Below are 20,471 nucleotides of genomic sequence, written 5' to 3' on the forward strand. Positions count from 1 at the left end.
GCATTGTGTGCATCATTTATGACACGTTAAGTATTCAAGGCAGTGAAAATAAACTGACCAGTAGGAAATTTGTGAAAAGCAAAATGTGAATATTACTTTCTGGTGAGCTCCACAACAAAAACATGTCACAAAAGACTCGCTGAACCATGAAAACAGATTAAAAACTCTTTTCAAAGAGCATCTGGCAAGTTCTCCATGTCTGAAGATATGAGATTACTGGATCTGTATTTAATCCTTTTGTGTCGCCTCATGTGCAAATATCAGCTCAAAAGTATACAGCAGGATTTGAGGTGAAAGGAGAATTAGATCTTCTGTTGGTGTCTGAGTCGTGTTGATAACTGTGTTATTTTTCTGTTGGAGGTACGCTGGATGAAGACAGAAATCCGTTAGTGGTCATGCTGGTTTGGTAACAAAACTAGTTTTAACAGGACGCCTCAGCTGCTCACCTGTGAAACACTGTTTTGAAAGACGGTGTTTAGCCCGCCTGCCAGAATCACTCCGGCAAACAGAGCAACCCTCGATTTTGAGGTTTGTTCTTCATTCTAAGACATACTGCTGACCCACAAGCCCAAGAACTAGTTTGGTTTCATAAAGTCCACAGAACAGCATCCCCAAGGTTTTGTCTTACTTACACGGTTCTGAGCTGCTGGAACTGAAAGTGTTTGTGCGTCAGAGTCAGAAGCATTTTACATCTTTGTAAATTCAAGCCATAACAGGAACACACTTCCACTGAAGTAGGTCTACACACACACACACACACACACACACACACACACACACACACACACACACACACACACACACACACACACACACACACACACACACACACACACACACACACACACACACACACACACACACACACACACACACACACACACACACACACACACACACACACACACACACACACACACACACACACACACACACACACACAAACACACGCACACACACACACACACACACACACACACACACACACACCACTACAGGATTGTCAAAATGGCAGAACACCAATTGTGGTTTCGCAATGCGATTTCTGACTCCCAGCGCCGTCTGAGTAATAACTGGGATTAGACTGAAATAAACAGAACTCCTGGTGTACGCTGGCAGGGTTGGAAGTCATGTTTTACTCAAGTATGAGTAGCAACACACTACTACAAGTACAGATTAGAGAATTAAATTCAATTATAAAAGTAGTCTATTATTATGTAGGAAAATATCTCTGAGACAGTTTTATATTTAGCAGATACACTATCAATCAATCTTCTTCTTCTTAGGGCTCTAGCAAGGGAGGGCGGTCATCCGCCTTGACCGGTTGGGCGGGAGAGGAAATACAATGGGAATAGAGACAGGGCAAGGAAGAGAGAGAGAGACAGAGAGAGAGGGCCAGACAGGCCAGATAGCATTTACAGTTAAAGTATTAGGTCAAAGTATTGAGGTCTAGCCGCTGAAGTGGGGGTGGAATTTGCAGGCCTTCAGATTTCCTGTCTTCTATACTTGTTAACCACCTATCAAGTAGAAGCATATACAGTAGACAGCAGCAGTATCTTGAAAGCATCTGAAGCGTCAGTGTATTATGATCAAGAAAAAACAAGGAAAGAGACGTAATACAGTAGAAGCTCCTAAAGTAGTTAATGTAACTCCCTTTAACGGGAGAGACAGAAAATACCCTCATTAGTCTAGACCTAGAGCACCTTATCTAGTAGAATCTATGTTGTTCCTAATTGTAAGCTTTATCAAAGAGGAAGGTTGTAAGTCTGCTCTTGAATAAGCTATGAATCTTCACAGTATCTGAATGGTAAAAACAGCTGGTGAATGTAGAGGAAAGTACTGCTTTTTTATGAATATGGTGGATAAGATGTGCAGCATAACATGAAAGATGAGAACTACGAGTACCAGAGAGTACTACTTCAGTACCTGGGTACTGCAGTACTCCACTGCTGCTGGATGGTCTGATCAGATCATTGCCACAGCAAATATCCAGAACAGGGAGTCAACAAAAAAAAAACCATGATGCAAGTGTGTTTCCACATGGTGCAGGGGTGCATTCCTTTATGATGATGGGTCCCGCTCAGCGCGTGTTGAGATGTTGAATGAAGGTTCAGTGTTAACATGTGTCTGCGCAGTGTGACAGATCCTCTAGACCATGTGACGGGGGATTCAAACCCTCACAGGTCACCAGGTCAGCTATTTCACTTTGTGTCAGTTTATAAGAACCAAATGTGTGACATGTCTCACCGCTACAGTTGTGTCAGGTTGACAGTAACGGACACACAAAAACATTGCAACGGTAACTGAGGAGTCCCAGGGTGGGACCTCGGCCAGACATCGGTGTGTACATGTGTTAGCTCACATTAGCCACAGCCGTCTGGTTACAACAGAACAATAACACTTTAATGCCACAGAATTAGACGCTTCTATTTCAAGACGAATAATATATCTGTTGTAATGATGTTTTTTTTAAAGGATTTTTAGTAGACACATTTACTGAATGAAATATATGTACTTATTAATTTACTTCAGCATTTTTCTATTTTTGTCCAGGTGGCCTCTGGTGGCTTTTTCCTCCTGTGATCAATATGAGTCATTCTGATAACCGGTCCTACCTGTCTGGATATTTGCTCATGTTCATAGGAAACCAAACACGCCACGACCTGCCCGGACACACTTGTTTCTTCATGACTGTAAACGACAACAGTGGCTCCCATCAGCCTAATCCATCAGAACTTTCAGATATGCTCCATTTGTCATTATCAGTGAACCCAAGGTGTGTGTGAAAGTGGATGCAGACACCAGGAAGTAGTTGTTTCCTTTGCTCACGATGCCGTCCTGCTGTTCACAGTTTGACAGGCAGAAACTGGACTTTCAAATTTTAATCTATTACAATTTGTTGGTTGCCTGGTTTGTTAGCTGGGAATGGATTTAATTATAACTTGATGGAAGAATGGAGCATGAACCAGTGAAGAATCAACGTTAACAATAATATTAATGATAGGCGGCACGGTGGCACAGTGGGTACTGCTGTTGCCTCTGGGTTTGATTCATTTTTTTGTGTGGTTTGTGTATTGGTAGGTTCTCTTTGGGTTCTCCTGCTTCCTTCCACTTCCAGAAACATTCAACTTAGGTGAATCGGTCACTTTAAACTGAGAAAAAATGCTTGACGTGCTCCCTTCTGTTACAGATTTTATTAGGAGAAATTCCACATAAAAACTTTTGCACCTCCTCAGAACAGAAGTCCTGGACAGTTAGTTAGAGCATCAAGAAACTCGGAAGTGTGAAACACAGGATAATCATATCTCTTAAAACCACAAACTGCTGTTAAGCCCTCGAGGTGTGTGTAAAATAACTGTCATCCGCAAACCTGGACTTTTCCTGAAGGTCAAAGGTCAAACTTTAGTTAGAATACATCCCGCCCTATTTAAATGGCCCGAGACTGATTGAGGGCTGGATGACCAGCCCCAATTCAAGTATATAAGATAAAATTTAAAGTAAATAAAATAAATAAAGGACAATCCTGCCAGTGAGACACTTTACTATGATGGATCGCTTGATTTATTCTCCATCATAAACCAAAGTTCTTATTTAGATATAAAGAGCAGCAAACTGAGGCTGACGGTCAGCCCTGTGTTAATAACTAAGAACGACAGAATGGTATGAATCAAACTAGCAGTTTTCTTAGCTTGTACTAAGAAAATTTATAAGAGATAAGATTTTATAATATTAATGAGATTTATAGTTGTCATTACTTCACTTTTTGTTTGTTCAGAAACACCAATAATGGCTCCAGTGTCAAATAATTTTCTGTCACTTATTTAATGGTTAAGCTTTACAGAGCTAATGATGTTACAAATCCATCTTTTCTGAACAGTGTTGTAACCAGAGGGCTGTAGTACCTAAACTCTGCCACATGATGGAGACAAAAAACCGTCTACATCAACGTGACTCAGAACATTGATGACAATGATCCTTATTCACAGACACAGCAGTAAATACTGAACATTGATTTAGGAAACCTTAATTCAAAAATTACACATATGACATTACAAAACTTACAACTGACATATACAGTAAAATTATTGCTAGCAGAGAATATCTATCTGTACAGTTACTCACTCCACCAGTGATGCAATGAGCCACTAAATGTCTTTTTATTCCCATAGTGATCATTTTATTTATCCTGTTCCTTTTTAACTCCTGGGTTTTAATAATATTAATAATGTGTGTGTGTGTGTGTGTGTGTGTGTGTGTGTGTGTGTGTGTGTAGGTGTGTGTGTGTGTGTGTGTGTGTGTGTGTGTGTGTCTTTGTTTCTTATCCTGACTGTTATTAATACCAATGTTTTCTTCTCAGGCTGAATACATCTCCCTCAGTGATTTATCACTTTACTACCTTTCATTATTATTAATACTACTATAATGCTTATAGTAATAATACTCATATTGTACTTATTACTATTCTTATTACTATTCTAGTAACATAATAATAATAATATATAATAATATATATATATTATATATATATATATATATAAATATATATATATATACATACTGTGTATATATACAGTATACAGTATGCATACACACACACACACACACACACACACACACACACACACACACACACACACACACACACTACTTACACTATTTATACTACTTCATTACAATAATACTAATAAATGAGCTAATAAAATGTGACGATGATAAGATATGATTCTATACAAGAAAAGAGAAGTCCCATGAGTTTGGTATAAGACATCTTTATTAATTTGGAGAGACATGCTAAATCTCAGTACAGTGTGAATGGAGAGTCAGCTCTGGACTGAGCTGTGACAGAACGTTACCACCCTAACACATGGGAATGGCCCTGGCCACCGTCCGAAAATCCAGACGCCAACATGCAAAGAAGTGTGTTGTAATACTTGGTCCATTTACAGGGAATATTCAATGGGCCTTCTGGATTTCTGGATAGAAAGGTGGAGTTTAAAGTGTGAAAGGAATAAATACAAACATCCACAGTAAACAAGAATTCATTTGACCTCATTTTGAAAAAAAAAACCTAGCGAGTAATTTTTTCAAAAAATGCCCCCCTTAAAGGCTGTGTGGTCAGTAATGAGGGCAGTACATTCCTGTGTTGAAATAACAAGTAGGCAGCAACACAACCGGCTGACAGGTCTTTTTTTTATTCCGTCAGATTTTAGCTTGAAATGCAACACGTTTTTCATGTTGTCATCATTCCCAAACAGACTAAAGGAAGTGTTCTAGTCAGGATCTCCTGTGTTTATCGCCAAACTCTGTTTCTGAGCATCAACCCTATTTTTGGCTCATAATGTGAGTTAGAAATGCTCACTAGATTTCACAAGAGTGCTCTTCTTTTCAGACACATGTGAAGAACGAATATATCAAGCCTACACTGAGATAGTTTCTTTTCCACTATGTTTCTAGGACTTACTCATTCTTCTCTTCTAAAATGTTCTTAAAAAGTGCAGTAAAATTTCACTTCAAACACAAGTCAACTCAAAGTAGTGGTCTCAACAATTGCTGACTTTATGACACCTGGCTCCACAAGAACACAAAGTCAACTCAAGTTAAACAACATTGCATAATGTCAGTAGTTAGTTTAAAGACAAGCAGCAAAAAGAAATCTTTCCTCAGGGGGGACACGGTACAGTTTCCATGACAATCAGACAGGTCTTTAATGAAGTGACTGTACATTAACAATGAAGCTTTCATTACTTCATATTAACCTGAAAGGTCCACATGTGCAAATTGGTCTTTTGTCAGAAACATTGTACTCATTTACAAAGTTAAAGGTCTGTTTCCATCACATTAAACCTACTGATGTTCCTGTGTGACTCAAGGCGAGGCCTTTGACACTCACTGCTCACGAACACCATTATCACAACTACGACATATCAAACAACGCAGCAGCAGGTGCCCTGCTGTCAGGAGTGTGGGGGTCTATGACATACTGAAAACAAACGGTGACTAAATGGTGCCATAACGTGGTGAGAATGACACAACCTGGCAATGACCTTCTGTGGAACTGCATTCTAATGTTGTCTATATGAAAAGCACACATTAACACACAAGTACGACAAAAAGATATTCTGAAGTTCTGTATACAAATCAAGTTCAACAGCTGTCAGAAACATTAAGACTTGGACTAGTTGTCTTAGAGTGCATGGCGTGACCATTTACATGTTCAAACTGGTGTACACTGGTAAACAGTACCTATGCTGAAAACTAGGCATGCATTAGATACTCAAGAAGTTTCTGTTCGGTTTGTCTTTAAGGCATCATTATAGATCCCACAGGGGTTTATGGGTTGTAGCCTTGTCTTCAGGTAATAATGTGGGAGGACTACCAGTGCTGTCTGTAACAACAGTGGGACCCATAATAATGCATCTAAAACCATGTTTTAATTTAAGTCTCACATACAGAGCTTAGTTTTTTGCACCTTAAAAAAAAAAAACCTTTCCGGAGAGATTTCCCTGAATATACAAAAATATACAAAACAGAAAATGGGAAAACCTCCTCGTCCACGTGAAAAATTGTTTCTACATAAGCTAGTTGGGGATTTTTTTTTTCCACATCTTTGTGTCTTTTTTGTGCAAGTTTTAAGACTTTTTGCCAGTTTCATTAACAAAGTGGGCTACACTACTTCACAACTAAAGTCACATATTGCTAGTTCCAAACGATAACCAGTAGTCAGATGAGGAGCCCAAATTCTCAACGTGCAAAATCAACTGCAGGTTAACCAATAGGAAGCAATATAACAAGCATGTGGTGTAATGTTTTGTTTTTCTTCCTCAGGATGGTGCTGAGTATTAACAGGAACAGCCACCTTCAGTCGTCTGCGGCTCCTGTGGTTTGTCCAACTTGATGTCAATCACTGGAGAACAACGTTAAGGATTTCCTGACGGGAATATTATGGGCTATTTTCATTCAGTTGTGGATAGAGATGTAGTACCACCATACAGCCAGTAGATGGTCCCATGAGTCAATTTAATTTATGGACAAAGCAACAAATCAGTCAAAATACTAAAGGTATGTGAGCAAATAATGATCACTTTAACAGTTTAAACTACTTACAAATATAAATGTTATAATCCACCATTCATTAGAGCAGATGTTTAGAGGATGTTGGGCAGTTCTGAGCAGGAAATATTCTCTATTGTTTGTGGGGCAATAAACTGAATGGATGTTGGCTCTACTGTGCTACAAATAAAGCTGACAAACAATGGTTCATCAATGAGAGACTGCTGCAAGTCTGACTGGTGCCGCACCTTTTTAAAAATTCTCAGATACATAATTTTTCCAGGTCTGTGCCCCAGTCTACCTTTTTCCAATTTAAGTACATTTATAAATGATAATGGGGACTGGGTCGTCATTGTTTTAAAGAAACAATGGCGATCTGTTCCTGCTGTACATTATGAATAAATAAGGACTGTCCTCAAAAACTGTGGCCCACATGTTGTATGCAAGTGAGTCTGGAAGCAGCTCCATTGTGGGTTTCTGTCTCTGAAACGCACAAGCCGTGTGGGCTTTCATATTCTATGTATGGTGTGGTAACATTTGAAGGGCAGTCTTTTAATGCACACACACACACCCACACCCACACCCACACACTCACACACACACACTTGGTAGTTCCCATCTGGGATGGGTTTTCATCGGGGATCTGGAGGCCTTATCTCAGCAGTCAGTATTAGCAAACCAAATAAGCAGTGTTGAATATCTTAGTCTTCTCTGATACCTCTGTGTGTGTGTGTGTGTGTGTGTGTGTGTGTGTGTGTGTGTGTGTGTGTGTGTGTGTGTGTGTGTATGTGTGTGTGTGTGTGTGTGTGTGTGTGTGTGTGTGTGCGCGTGCTTGCATGTGGGTGGGTGCTGTCTACAGCATCTCCTGAACAATGAGTGATAAATCCTTGTACTGCTGGTAGACACTATTTATTGAACAATAAATAAATACAGTGTCACAAAACCAGTAAATGAGGTTAAGAGCTGTAATGATGTTGAAGCTACAAAGAGCTTAAATAAACACCTCAACATTCGTACAAGCACAGGAGACCTCAAACAGAGATGATGCAGCTGCACCTACAACATTAAAGCTGAGATTAGATGCCCTCCCGTTCTCCCTCATTTCCTGTTTTTCCTCTCCATAAAGGTTCTGTTGCTGCGAAATGCTGCATTGTGTTAACCAGCTAGTTGCTAACTGTGTGTCTGCTTTGCAGCTCGCACATAGTCTGTTTGAAACAAAGCTGCTGAGACCAAACTGAAACATTTGAATCACAGAATGTAAGACAGTTCAGCTGAAAGGTGCTATAATGCTAAAGAACTACTGAATGTGGCAACAAGGGTTTTTAATTTTTATCCAAGCCACGCCCAGTTGCAGTGACTGTTGTTTCACCTTTTATCTCTGATTAAGTTGAACTAGTTCTCTAGAACCCAACAAAGTGTCAGTCATGGCATTATTCTCACTTCAATGATGTCTCAAACTAAACCGTAAGGTTTCACCTTGAAAGGTTATGAATGGAAGCAGCCTGAGACGACGGCGCTGAAGTGACAGCTTTGTTTGATCAACACGAGTCTGGCTTTACTTTCTCTGCGCTCTCATATTCTGCTATTCAGATGAGCAACCTTCATACTCATCTGGGTCAAGCATCCACCCTCTTTCTCTCTGAGCTGCAGTGGTTATAAAACCAGAAGAAGAAGAATAATATTGTAGCCCGTCTGCTCCTGTTTGTTTCCTGTCCTCTCCTTTATAATCAGTGAATGGCTTCTAAACAGGAAGTAGAATCTGATGAGCTGGGTAGAGGTGCATGTGAAACTTCACCACTTTATGACATGTGTGCACTCTGTCCTGGAAAAAGCCTCTGTCTGCTGTTCCAGTAAAATCAATAGAGTTCACAATACAATAATAACAGAGGAGCTGCTCCATTAAGGATGATGACAGTCGTAGGTTTAAAGTGTTGAGGAACTGTCCTCGCCGGCCATCCATCAGCACACCTCCGCCTCACACAGCCCACTCCCACGCCCATTACGCCTCATTAGGAAAGAGATTAAAAAACAGGCAAACAGATAAAATTAATTGGCTGGATGTGACGCGTGATGCATCGTAATCAGGAAATATGGCTGACTGTAATAAAAAGTTCAGAGGGCTGCTCTGCTTTTTATTATTGAGGCCATGCAGACTGGAAAGGCCAGATGACTCTCAGTAAATGATGAATATCTTCAGATTCAGATATGCACAGAGAGATAAATGCAGGTATTCCTTCCCTACACCAAGGTCAGCCTCGGATTTATGTTCACGTTACATCAGATATGTGCTGCTGTGTGCGTTTGGGTTGAAGGACTAGTGATGCACACTCTAAAATCGAAGGTAATTTCATAAATCACACACAGAATAGAGATGCTTCTCTGGTTCATAGCAGAAACAGTAACAGCATGAGATGTTTCTCAGCCTCTCTTTGGACATCACTATCATATCTAATATATAACAGTTGAAAGGTGCACAAATCCCCTTGCAGACCAGTTTTCTTATACAGTCATTGGTAGCAAGTCAAAGCATGACATTTTGTGTGGCTGATCTGTTAAATCAAGAGGCGAGAGCTTTCTTTAACATCTAGAGGTGATTTCTATGTGCTACTTATATACAAAGCCCGTAATGGCTAGGATGACGTTACAATGCTAACCTGTTCTCACCATTTGAGATCTGCTGCTGGTTTTCTGGAGATTAAGGAAAGCAGCGTCTATCAGCCCAAAGCTAGAGCACATTGATGTACATTCTATGCCTGCTAATTCAATCATGTTTTAATAATTACTATTCAGTAGTTTAATTTTCCAACTTCAGTGTGTTTCTCTGATGTCCGTGGGAAAGGTGAGATGAGAGGCATGCAGGGTTTTCAGAAAGCTGTAAACACTAAAACTAAATGTAAGCAGCCCTTGATCCAACGCTAACTCCTGTAATGCAGAGGGTCACCTGATGAATGTTGCAGTCTGTCTGTGTGGCTGGGTTTAGCTTTGTTTGTAGCCATGCAGTCTACAATGCATTTCAGAATAAAGATGATAAAACGCTTATTATCTACCTTATTCAATGTGATAATGATAAAAGTGGGATGTGGTATAAGTGAGTCAGAAATATATTTAATTTTGCCGCTCTTTCTGCCTGATCTACTTTGAGTTCGAGTGATTTGGACTTGACTCTTCTTCAGATGTCTTTCATATCTGATATACTTTTTCGTTATTCTTTTTCCTAAAAGGGTTGGGCTAGGGTCAGGGTTAGGGTTAAGGGTTAAAGTAAATGTTAAAGTTAGGGTTAGGGGTTAGGGTTAGAGTAAGGGGATAGGGTTAGAGTGTTAGGTGTCAGGGATTAGGATTAGGGTTAGGGGTTAAGAATAGTGATAAAATTAGGGTTAGGAGCTAGGGTTTGGATTAGGGGTTACGGTTAGTGTTAGGGTTGGGGGTTAGGGTAGTATTAAGGTTAGGTTTAGTTTAGGGTTTGTGTAAAAGGTTTTATAAGATAAGGAAAAGAAGATAATGTGAAGCTGCGCTGAAGCAGCATCTTAAATATAAATTCAAGTTTTTATACTTCAGATTTCTCAGTAAATATAAATCAAAATTAAAACCCATTCAAAGAGCTAAAAATTATTGTCTTCAACAATCGAAGCAGGTCACGGAAAAATTATGTGTGGGGCTCCTCTTTTACAGAAAGCTAATTTAAAAGAGTGCAAGCTGTTTTACTATTCCCCATCTTGGACATATTAACAGAAGTAAAGATCAATGCCGGAGCGTGAGAGGAGCCCAGACAGCCTGAGGGCTCTAGCTCTCTCTAACTATAGACATAAACCATGCACCTCCTTTAAAAGCACACATAAACATGCATTTACATGATGTGAAATACTCCCATAAAAATAAATGCCTCTATAATCAGTGCATGCCTGTTTAAATTTTGTAGGGCTGACAGAAAAATGCTTCCCGCTGAAGAACTGAACAGTATGAAATAAGTTTTGTTAAGTGCTCCTCCCAGAGAATCCTCCACAGGTGGAGGTGTGACATGCTCAGAGACAGCAGCTAACACGAGAAGTCGTTTAGAGTAGTGAGCTGCAGCAGCACCACAGGCTCAGACTTGTGTCACATGTTTTAATGAGGCCAATACGTGCTGAGTGACCAGCAGCTCAGGCCCAATGCAGTCGTCAGAGCGCCTTCAATAGGACAGGTAGCTGACACCTATTTAAATAGATACCAGTACACATTGCTCACATTGGCAAGCATTTTTTTCAAGTCGAGCTGTGATTAATGCCATCATATTGAGATTAAAATAGAAAATCCGTTGATCTTAATATCACGCTGTTCACAAGTGATTAAATTTGTTCTTTCACATCATTAAAAAGGGGATTTTCCTATAAATGGGTCAAAGGATACTGCCTTCTTTGCTTGTTTCTTGCATACTTTCCATTCCTGGAAGAGCAGCAGCCACACGCCGAAAGAGCTGCAACAGAAACAGAGTCCTCAGATTGAACAAACTTACATAACAACAAGAGCATATTCATAAAGACTGAAATAATACCATTGATATAACATCTATACCAAGCCAGCTTGGACAAGTTTAGCATTGTATAATGTATCTTTTATATGACTGTACTGATTTTATATTACTACAGTGGGATATGAACTAATAGACCGGCTTGATGTTGTTAAAATTCAAACATGATGACAACAGCATTACATAGTACTCATCTAACAGATTGACTCACAAACTCCATCCCACGTATTTCAACTGAAATAATAAAAATTTTGCAAAAACAAGAGTGTCTTGAACACTGTTAATGAAATCAGTTGTGCAACCATAAAACTCAACCTTGTAAACAGAAAACAAAAATTATAAAGAAGGGTTGGCTTTAGAAAACATTGTCTGATCATAGAATCCAATGCTGTGATGACGGGATGTTCTCGCTCTGTTTTCACTTTCTTTGCAAAGGAGGTTATGCATTTGTTCACTGTCAGTTGGTCTGATTGCATGGATCTTGATTCATGGTTTCCAAAAAGTTCATCCTGGAATTCATTTTATTTTTGTAGAGGTTGACTTTAGAAGAGAAGGAGGTGATGAAGGAGTCTCAGGACATTTTTGGATTCTCTTCGATAGTTTATCATCTGTAACTCGAGTACATTTCAGACAATATCTTGATGCACATTTGATAAAGTATCCACACATTGTGATAAAAATGTGGATTGTGCTTAAGAACTGTGGAAGGACAATACCTCTTTTGGTTTGCATTGTAAGCAGTAGTATACTGTTTACTGAGAGTACTGAAATTCAATATCAGTAGTACTGTATATGATAAAAATTAGAAAACAACAATTACGTAAAAGTGAAAATAGTGAAAATGAGCATACATTGCTCTTAATTTTTGATAAACCTAACAAAAGACAAAGTGTCATGTTTGGGTGATGTCTGACACATATTATTGTAAACCCTGCTGATGCGTGGTCTATTCCAAAACTTATGGGTTGTCATGAATGACAGCGACATTTTTGTCTTGATGTTTAAATTTGCCGATACATTATCCAACTGGGAGTGATGTTAAAGTCAAACAGTGTGAACGATAACCACTGGGGGCCGTTCCACCAGACAATACAGATTCTTTTAATTTCTCTACCTTTTGTCTAGCATACACATTTTTGTTGGAAAAAAAAAGAAAAGAATGTTTGTTGAATCTGTCAGCATTTCTCTTTGTATCTGCAACCTACACTGTCTCAAAATCTGAATACATCTTCCCCACTCACTGTTTTTAACGTACCAGTGGCTGTAAACATAACAGATAAAAAGTAAAAACAAACACTCAGACTCTCAAGCTGACAGACATCCTGCTGTATCAACTATGGTATAATGAACATTATCAATAATCAGTGTAAGCCTTACCTTAACAACACATCAGATAGGCGCTGTTTGTATGAACTCTGACATAAAGCATTTATGATTTGTGCTCTTCCCGGAGATATAGCATAACCAGCCTATACATTACGTACCTACTAACTAACATACAGGTGAAATAATCTGCTCTGTGGTGTTGTTTCCTTTAAATGAGTTCAGAAATCATGATTTTTGAATTTATTTGCATGATTTCATCTGTCAGATCTCTCTGGATGTCTTTATTCACAACCCTATGTCTCAGGAAAAAGCAAAGTGTCCAATCACCTGCTTGACATTATAACCCGTCTTGGCGCTGGTCTCTATGAACATGACACTCAGCTCTTTTGCCCTCTGTTCACCTTCTTCAATCGTGATCTGCCTGTGAAAGAAGAGAATGGTCATGAAAACACGGCAGAGCAATCAGAGATGAGTAAGACAGACTAAGGAGGTAGCATAGCGGCTACACATTTTGATATAAAGATACATTGATTTTTATTGGTCTGAATATGAACATGTAGTGCCAAAGTCCAAACACAAGAGGCACCAGTGCTTTGCCAGCAGGAAAGCACAAGAAGAAGAGTTGGCGTGGGTTCAGAGTGAGAAACGTGTCTATCATTTAAAGAGACTGGAGCAATTCAGCTTCATCTAGTTAGCTCTCCTCAGTTTGTTGTCTGGCTCTGTCGTGCTGAGGTCTGTCCCCAAGATGAGATGAGGTAGATGATGATTGCTGAAGTTGTGATTGTGAACTGAACCCAGTTACAATCCGAATTCATTCAGTATTCCTAATTATCACTGCAGCAAACTCATCACCATAACAAGAGGGACTGACTGTGGCAAGACATAGAAAAGCAAGTGCTGAGGAATATTTACAGCATGACTGCATTTGTTTTCTTCCTACCTAAGTTTTTGCACATAAACAGCCTGATGTGAGTTAGTAAATGTGTGGAGTGAAAGCATGACCTCAGGGTCTGCAGGTCTGATACCTGCTTACAGATTACCAATGTCTTCTCTGATTTACATTCACAACACACAGAGACTCACAAATGAAGCTCCTGTTATTCCGGGCTGGTGAAGACACAACAGATTCTATTAGCTAATGACTGTGAAGGATTAATTATGTCATCCAGTGAGAAATTAATAACAGCTCATTTGTGATGCATTTTAATGACCATGGCAGTGGTTGTTTGGTTCTGGCCGTGAGACAGACTGTGTCAGGTGTCCGTGGACGCGAACAGAGAGCCTGGTGCAGTCCTGCTGACTGTAGAGCTCACGGAGGTCTAATAAGACGAATGATTTCAGTCAATTTGCCACTGGTGCAGTGGCATCTTGTAAACACAAACACAAACAAAATCCTTTTACTTCCTCTCCACTAACCCTGATGTGGTGTAATACCTGTCTCAACATTCTCACATCATGTTATCCTGCAGCGTTAAATTTAACTGATCCTGCTCTCCTGAAATAACCCCACCTTAGCATCACAGAACAAAAAAAAGGAAGAGAAAGTCAGTCTTTGTGCGATAGGACCACAAGTTCCTGCAGTGAGAACAGAAAACACTGCACTGGAGATGTATTTACATAACAGCTTCTGACAGACCTGCACCAGTGCTGCTGTCGCTATTTCTGGACTCTTGCTTCTGAGTCAAAACTTAAAAAACAACACTGAAGGTTACTCATTAGACAGGCTAGAAACTTGCATAAGGGATGTACAAAGAGTGGCATCCCAGCAGCTACTTCTGAGGGGTTTGTGTTGAATTGTGTCATCAGGGCACAATTACACCAACATTTACCAGCTCTCTTCTACTGTACATTCAAAACGTTGGTTATGACATCACCACTTTGGTCATTATGAAGTCAAAGCAGAAATAAACTGTTCAGTCGATTTGATCTTTACCTCCTTTCTTATAATGGAACCATTCATTGTTTCAGATGCTGCTGAAGAGCAAGTATCATCTTTCTTTTTTTACAATAGCTTCATTATACTGTAGATATAGATTTTTTTTTTGTTCCTTATTAAAGCTGAACTTCTATTTTAAGTGCATCAATAACTGAGCATCACAACTGTTTGTGATGTTCATGCACAGCATCTAATGACACAGTAGAGGTGAGGAGTGTGTCGGGTTTAAGGGCATCAGAACCGTGGCTCAACTCTTTGGTTACAGAAGCGGCTGTCAGGATATTCATTATCTTCAAATGTGAGGCTACGTATTTCTGTTTTAATGTGGTGGATTGCTCACACGTGAATAGGAAAGGAGGCATCCAAATAGGATGTCTCCTGAGTGTCCTACTGGGAGGAGATATGGTTGAAAATGGGCTTTATTTTTACAGGAACAGCCACAAACACATTGTGTTGATTAGGCACCTTTCATTCTTTCTATCTTTAGCCTTAATTTCATACAATCTTTGGATCTCAGTCCAAATTCCTGACCTGCTAAACCTTTCCCTTTGGTCTGTTGTGATGTCTGGTTTACTGACAGATCCACTGAGATACTTCCTGGAAACAGGCACCAGCAGTTTTCCTCTTTTCCTACATCTTGCTACTGAAAAACAGGGCAGTCACCTTGTGCAGCTGATCCACATGTTAATCCTGTATATGTGAGCCTGGTTTAAATGTAAAATTACTCCTGATTCTTGACTACATAGATACAAATTTTTTTCTAAAAAAAACAGGAAGTGTCCATCATCATCAGTCTGACAGCTGTTATGCTAAATTTATTCAAAATTACCAGACAGTGGTTAGTCAGGAGTTTGAGCAAAATGTTGTTTTGGGAAATGTCTCCAGCAAAGGCAGTGTTTATAAGCCTTCAACCCGCAGCTCACAAATTCACAAATACGCTAGAAATAACAAATAATGAGCAGAACCACAGTATGCAAGAATTTTTTTCACATTGTAAACTATATGATGTAATAATAATTAAATATTTAAACATTTTGTTTACGACAGATCAGCTCTCATTTTGCACTACAGCTGCTCGTAGATCTGAGACCAAACAGTCGTCCTTTGACAGGAACCCTAACGTCAGCAATGCAACATGCTGAGATTTAACAAGAATATTCTCTCTCTCTCTCTCTCTCTCTGTCTCTCTCTCTGTCTCTCTCTCTGTCTCTCTCTCTCTCTCTCTCTCTCTCTCTCTCTCTCTCTCTCTCTCTCTCTCTCTCTCTCTCTCCCTCTCTCTCTCTCTCTCTCTTTCCAGTATGCTTGTTAAAATCAGAATGTACAGTATACAGTGGTAATTTAGCATATTAACATTTGTAATTAAAGTTCTGTACTGCCTGAATAATCTAATACATTCTACTTTTAATGGAAACACTCAAAATAGCAGAGGATTCAATATGTTCACATTTGTTAAGCATCAATAACTGCATATAATAGTGCACTAATACATTCACACACTACACTTGTTAACACAGTTAATTACTAATCAACCTGAATTTTAAACTTAGATGATCCAACTATTCTAATTATATGAAACATTTAGGGATCAGATCAATTGAGCTTCATCTAACCCAGTGGTTCTTAACCTTGTTGGAGGTATTGAACCCCACCAGTTTCAAATGCTCACTCACCGAACCCTTCTTTAGTAAAAAAAAAAAAAATTCTTCAAATTTAAGACATAAGTATATGTTTTACTGGTGTGTTTAATGAATTGTGCATTAATGTCACCTTTTTCAAAGAACAAAACCAAGACAGTGCATGAACTCACATGAAATGACCTACCTGCAAATCAGTGTGACTTCTGCTGTTGTTACTGAGAGACCAGTTCAGATATGTGTGGCTTCACCTTGTCCAGTGCTACTCTTATGTCATTTTCACAGCAAAGTCAGTTTCTGTTGTTTTCCATGCAGCTAACGGAAGTGTTCCTTTATGTTTGGTGTGAGACTAGAGTTGTTCAACTTGACATTGCAAATCATGCAGAACGCTGACTCCCATCACGTTCCGTTACACAGTACATGTAAATTCACGTTGCTCATATTCGTCCGACCACTTTCTTTTTTTGCTCAATGTAGTAACTACGGATTAAAATATTAAGAAAGAAATAACACGACGTATCGTCACAACAAGCATAAATCAACTGAGCCCGCAAAATCCCCTGTAGCACAGGTAGGCTAATCGATGCAGCGTGATCACCTGCAGCCAGTGATGGCTAAGGGGGGTGTGTCATCACGAATTGACACGATGTGTCAAACGTACACAGTGATTCGTGTATTTTCGGCGGAGGTCCAGACCAAACACTCAGCACGTAAAGCACAGAGGTTCTGAACAGACACACTAATAACTGGTGTCTAACAACAGAGGGTGGCAATGTTAAATCCACACGTCTCTAGAGAGGAGAGGGACTCGACTCTCACTTCAGAAGAGAGGAAACGTCGGACGTGAAGATTTACCAGGCTTGACTGTATATAACACATGTCATCTATCAAGCAAATGTTTTACATACACTACACAGTCGGCATCATTAATACGGTTTGGCACAGTGACACAAGACATTTCACGCTTCAGTTCTCTCTTTATCTTCCTCACCACTATACATTTCTGCTTCAAGTCATTTTTCTTTCCGCTTCCATTTCAAATTCATTCCTGTTTCCTTCACAGTTTTATTAAACATGGCTGTTCCATCAGCCTTTTCCAGCTCATTACAGGGTCAGTTATGTACATGACAAATGTATTATTTATTTAAAAAGGAATTTGCTTAGGCACACCAGGGGCTAAATGACTGAATAATTTTCACAAGCAAGCGATATCTTAATTTCAAGGTAATATGAGATGAGTTAATGTCCCCACATAATTACTGTATCAACATAACAGGTTATGCTAATGAGGCTATTCATATTTAATATATAATGTGGCTACCAATTACTTCCTACACATGTCTTAGCATAAGACTGAAGTGGTATTAATAATAATATTAAATTCCCATGATAACATTCATGTGGGAATTACCAGTTATGTTGGTCTGAATGTACTCATTTCCATTAATCATTAATATTCACATTTATTCAGTAAGAGAACATTGTTTGATAAACTAATGTTCTCTATAGAGAAACCTGTGGAGTCAGCCTGATGTTCTCATCATGTTCTGGAGCTGCAGACAGATGGACTCTTGGTGCATCATGGTTGCCATGGCATCAAGACATGAAACGAAAAGTTGCTGATACCCAGTAGTAAATTCATACCTCTTATCCGCTAGGTCTGTTTTATTGCCAACAAGCATGATGATGACATCACTTCCTCTCTCTGTTCTCACATCCTCAATCCATTTTGATGTCTGCTGGAATGAATTCACATCTGTTTAAAAGAGGCAGAAGCAAATATGAGACAAATTATAAACAGCAGCGACATTCGACACGCTGCCACTCCAGCTGATTCTTTTACCAACAAACTATTTGAGCATTTTAAACAGTCTTTGAGTTTCTTAGCAGCTGACAGAAAATCAGAAATAATACAGACGAATAAAACCTTTTTCTATCCAAGAACAGATAGACAGAAAACAAAGTGGTAAATCTTACTAAAACAGTATTATCTGATACATGATGCTGCATCAGATCCAGTAAATAAATTACAAAATAAACTAAAATAAGAGTGTGAGACGTTGTAATCCAGTCCTTTGACCTGGCCACATAAGTAGAGTTTTCAGGCTCGTGGGATTTCAATAAAAGGTTGTGTATTCTCAAAGAGGGAATGTGATTGAGTCAGTGTTTTTAATGTGAAATAGAGAGGGGCTTTGGGGGTGGATGATATCCCATAATATGGATTTTCTAAGGGATGCCATGTTGCTATGTGTATCTTTGCCCTTCTTTTGTATTTAGTTGTCATTTAAATTTAATGTCATCTTGTGAACGCATCAGTTATATTTTTATTATTATTTTCTTTTATTTTTTATTACACAGGGAGGTGTAGTGGGTAGAGCTGTCGCCTCACAGCAAGAAGGTTCCAGGTTTGATTCCTTCCTGTGTGGAGTTTGTATGTTCTTTCTCGGTTCTCGCTCCAAAAACATGCAGTTTACTAAATTGTCCGTAGGTATCAGTGTAGGCATAAGTGGGTCTCTGTCTTGCTGGTTGGCCCTGCAATGAACTGGCGACTTGTCTAGGGTGTAGCCCATCTCTCGCCAGTAGTCTGCTCAGATAAGCTCCAGGGGAAACCGTGACCCAGATTCAGATAGGCAGATGAATAAATGAGACATTCATCTCCATCTCAGTCAGACGGAGGAGCGTGTCTCTGATTGAAGAGTTCTGACCAGTTACCCAGCAGCCCACCTGTCAGACGGCGTCTCGGGACCAAATGGCTGCTTGCAGCAACGTTTGCTGCTGTTTAATGTGCTGCAGCTGAGCAGCTAATTCTACAAAGGCCCTGAGAGCTCAACACACTGGAGCTTAAGACAAAATGCTAATAAACAAAACAAGCATATTAGCAGAGCAACTTCGTCAATTAACTGTCTATTTGGTTAGATTGTGAGAGTTACCAGAGCAAGCTAAATTTAATACATCACTGGCTGCTGCTTTCTTCTTGCGCTCTCTTGCTTGGGAAGCAAACTCATGTTGGCAGATCGATCAATGCTCATTTTGTTGGTCTAAAAAGGTACTGACTTGTAATGTCGTAGACTACCACAGCCACCGTGGAGTCCCGGATGTAACTGGGAATGAGGCTCCTGAAGCGCTCCTGTCCCGCCGTGTCCCAGAGCTGCAACCTCACCTGAGGTTCAGAAAGAGAAAGCTAAGCAGATTATTCAGATAGTCAGAGAGCCCAGAAACAGAAGGCTCCCAGGAACCCACACACCCACCCACCCACCCACCCACACACACACACACACACACACACACACAAACACACAAACCTCCCTCACACACAGACGCGCATACCTTGCACACAGGTCTACACACAAACATGCAGATTTGATTGTGTTCATCTACATTTTTTCAGCCACATTTAAGAACATTTCCGTCTGTTTTGACATTAGGCTAGCTTCTTACCGTTCGATCCTCCAAGTACATGGTTTTCGACAGGAAGTCAATTCCAATTGTGGCCTAGTTTGGAGAGAAAAGACACACACGGATCAACATCGCTGAGGGTAATTCCATTAGCAAGAAACAGTGATGAGGATAAGCTCATCAAGTCACATCCTCCTGTCAGGCACCAATAAGAAATTAAACCGATTAAAACGGAACTCTAAAGTATGAAGCCACTGTACAGCTTTTAACATGTCATTTAATATTTTATTTTTGACTTTCTTATGTCCACTGATAAAACCTTGAAATTAAATTAAATTGAAAGCATTTCTTACATGTATCAAGGGCATTCTGTATATTTATCATATTACAATGATCATCATTGAATATAAAGCCTCTTCTCCAGTAACCCAGCTCTAGTGGGCACCAGATGTTTTGCATCTCGGAGGAGACTGAAAAGGATGAGGATGTGATGAGAACAGAACCCGGTCCAGAACGGAGCCAGCACCGTGCAGCTGAAGCCCTGACCAGCTGCAGACAGGAAATGACCAACCTGGAGTCCTCTGCTCGTGTTTAACAGTTTAACGGCACATAGTGACACATTTGT

General features: G+C 39.7%; 1 protein-coding gene across 2 annotated transcripts in view; it reads right to left on the reverse strand.

Moving 5' to 3' along the window:
* Positions 1 to 4,761: 4,761 nt before the first annotated feature.
* Positions 4,762 to 20,471, reverse strand: part of rab6ba (RAB6B, member RAS oncogene family a) — a 45,866-nt gene continuing 30,156 nt past the window's right edge. The window contains exons 3-8 of one of the 2 annotated variants that reach the window (XM_068319344.1): positions 19,889 to 19,942; positions 19,505 to 19,631; positions 18,095 to 18,206; positions 13,208 to 13,301; positions 11,434 to 11,500; positions 4,762 to 6,904 (exon numbers count right to left, since the gene is read on the reverse strand). In XM_068319344.1, coding sequence (XP_068175445.1) covers positions 6,840 to 6,904; positions 11,434 to 11,500; positions 13,208 to 13,301; positions 18,095 to 18,206; positions 19,505 to 19,631; positions 19,889 to 19,942 — 519 coding nt within the window. In that variant the 3' untranslated portion in view covers positions 4,762 to 6,839. The remainder of the gene's footprint in view (positions 6,905 to 11,433; positions 11,501 to 13,207; positions 13,302 to 18,094; positions 18,207 to 19,504; positions 19,632 to 19,888; positions 19,943 to 20,471) is intronic. The other variant, XM_068319345.1, reaches the window with a different exon arrangement.

This window comes from Antennarius striatus, chromosome 7 (assembly GCF_040054535.1).
Source record: "Antennarius striatus isolate MH-2024 chromosome 7, ASM4005453v1, whole genome shotgun sequence".
Lineage (NCBI taxonomy): Eukaryota > Metazoa > Chordata > Actinopteri > Lophiiformes > Antennariidae > Antennarius > Antennarius striatus.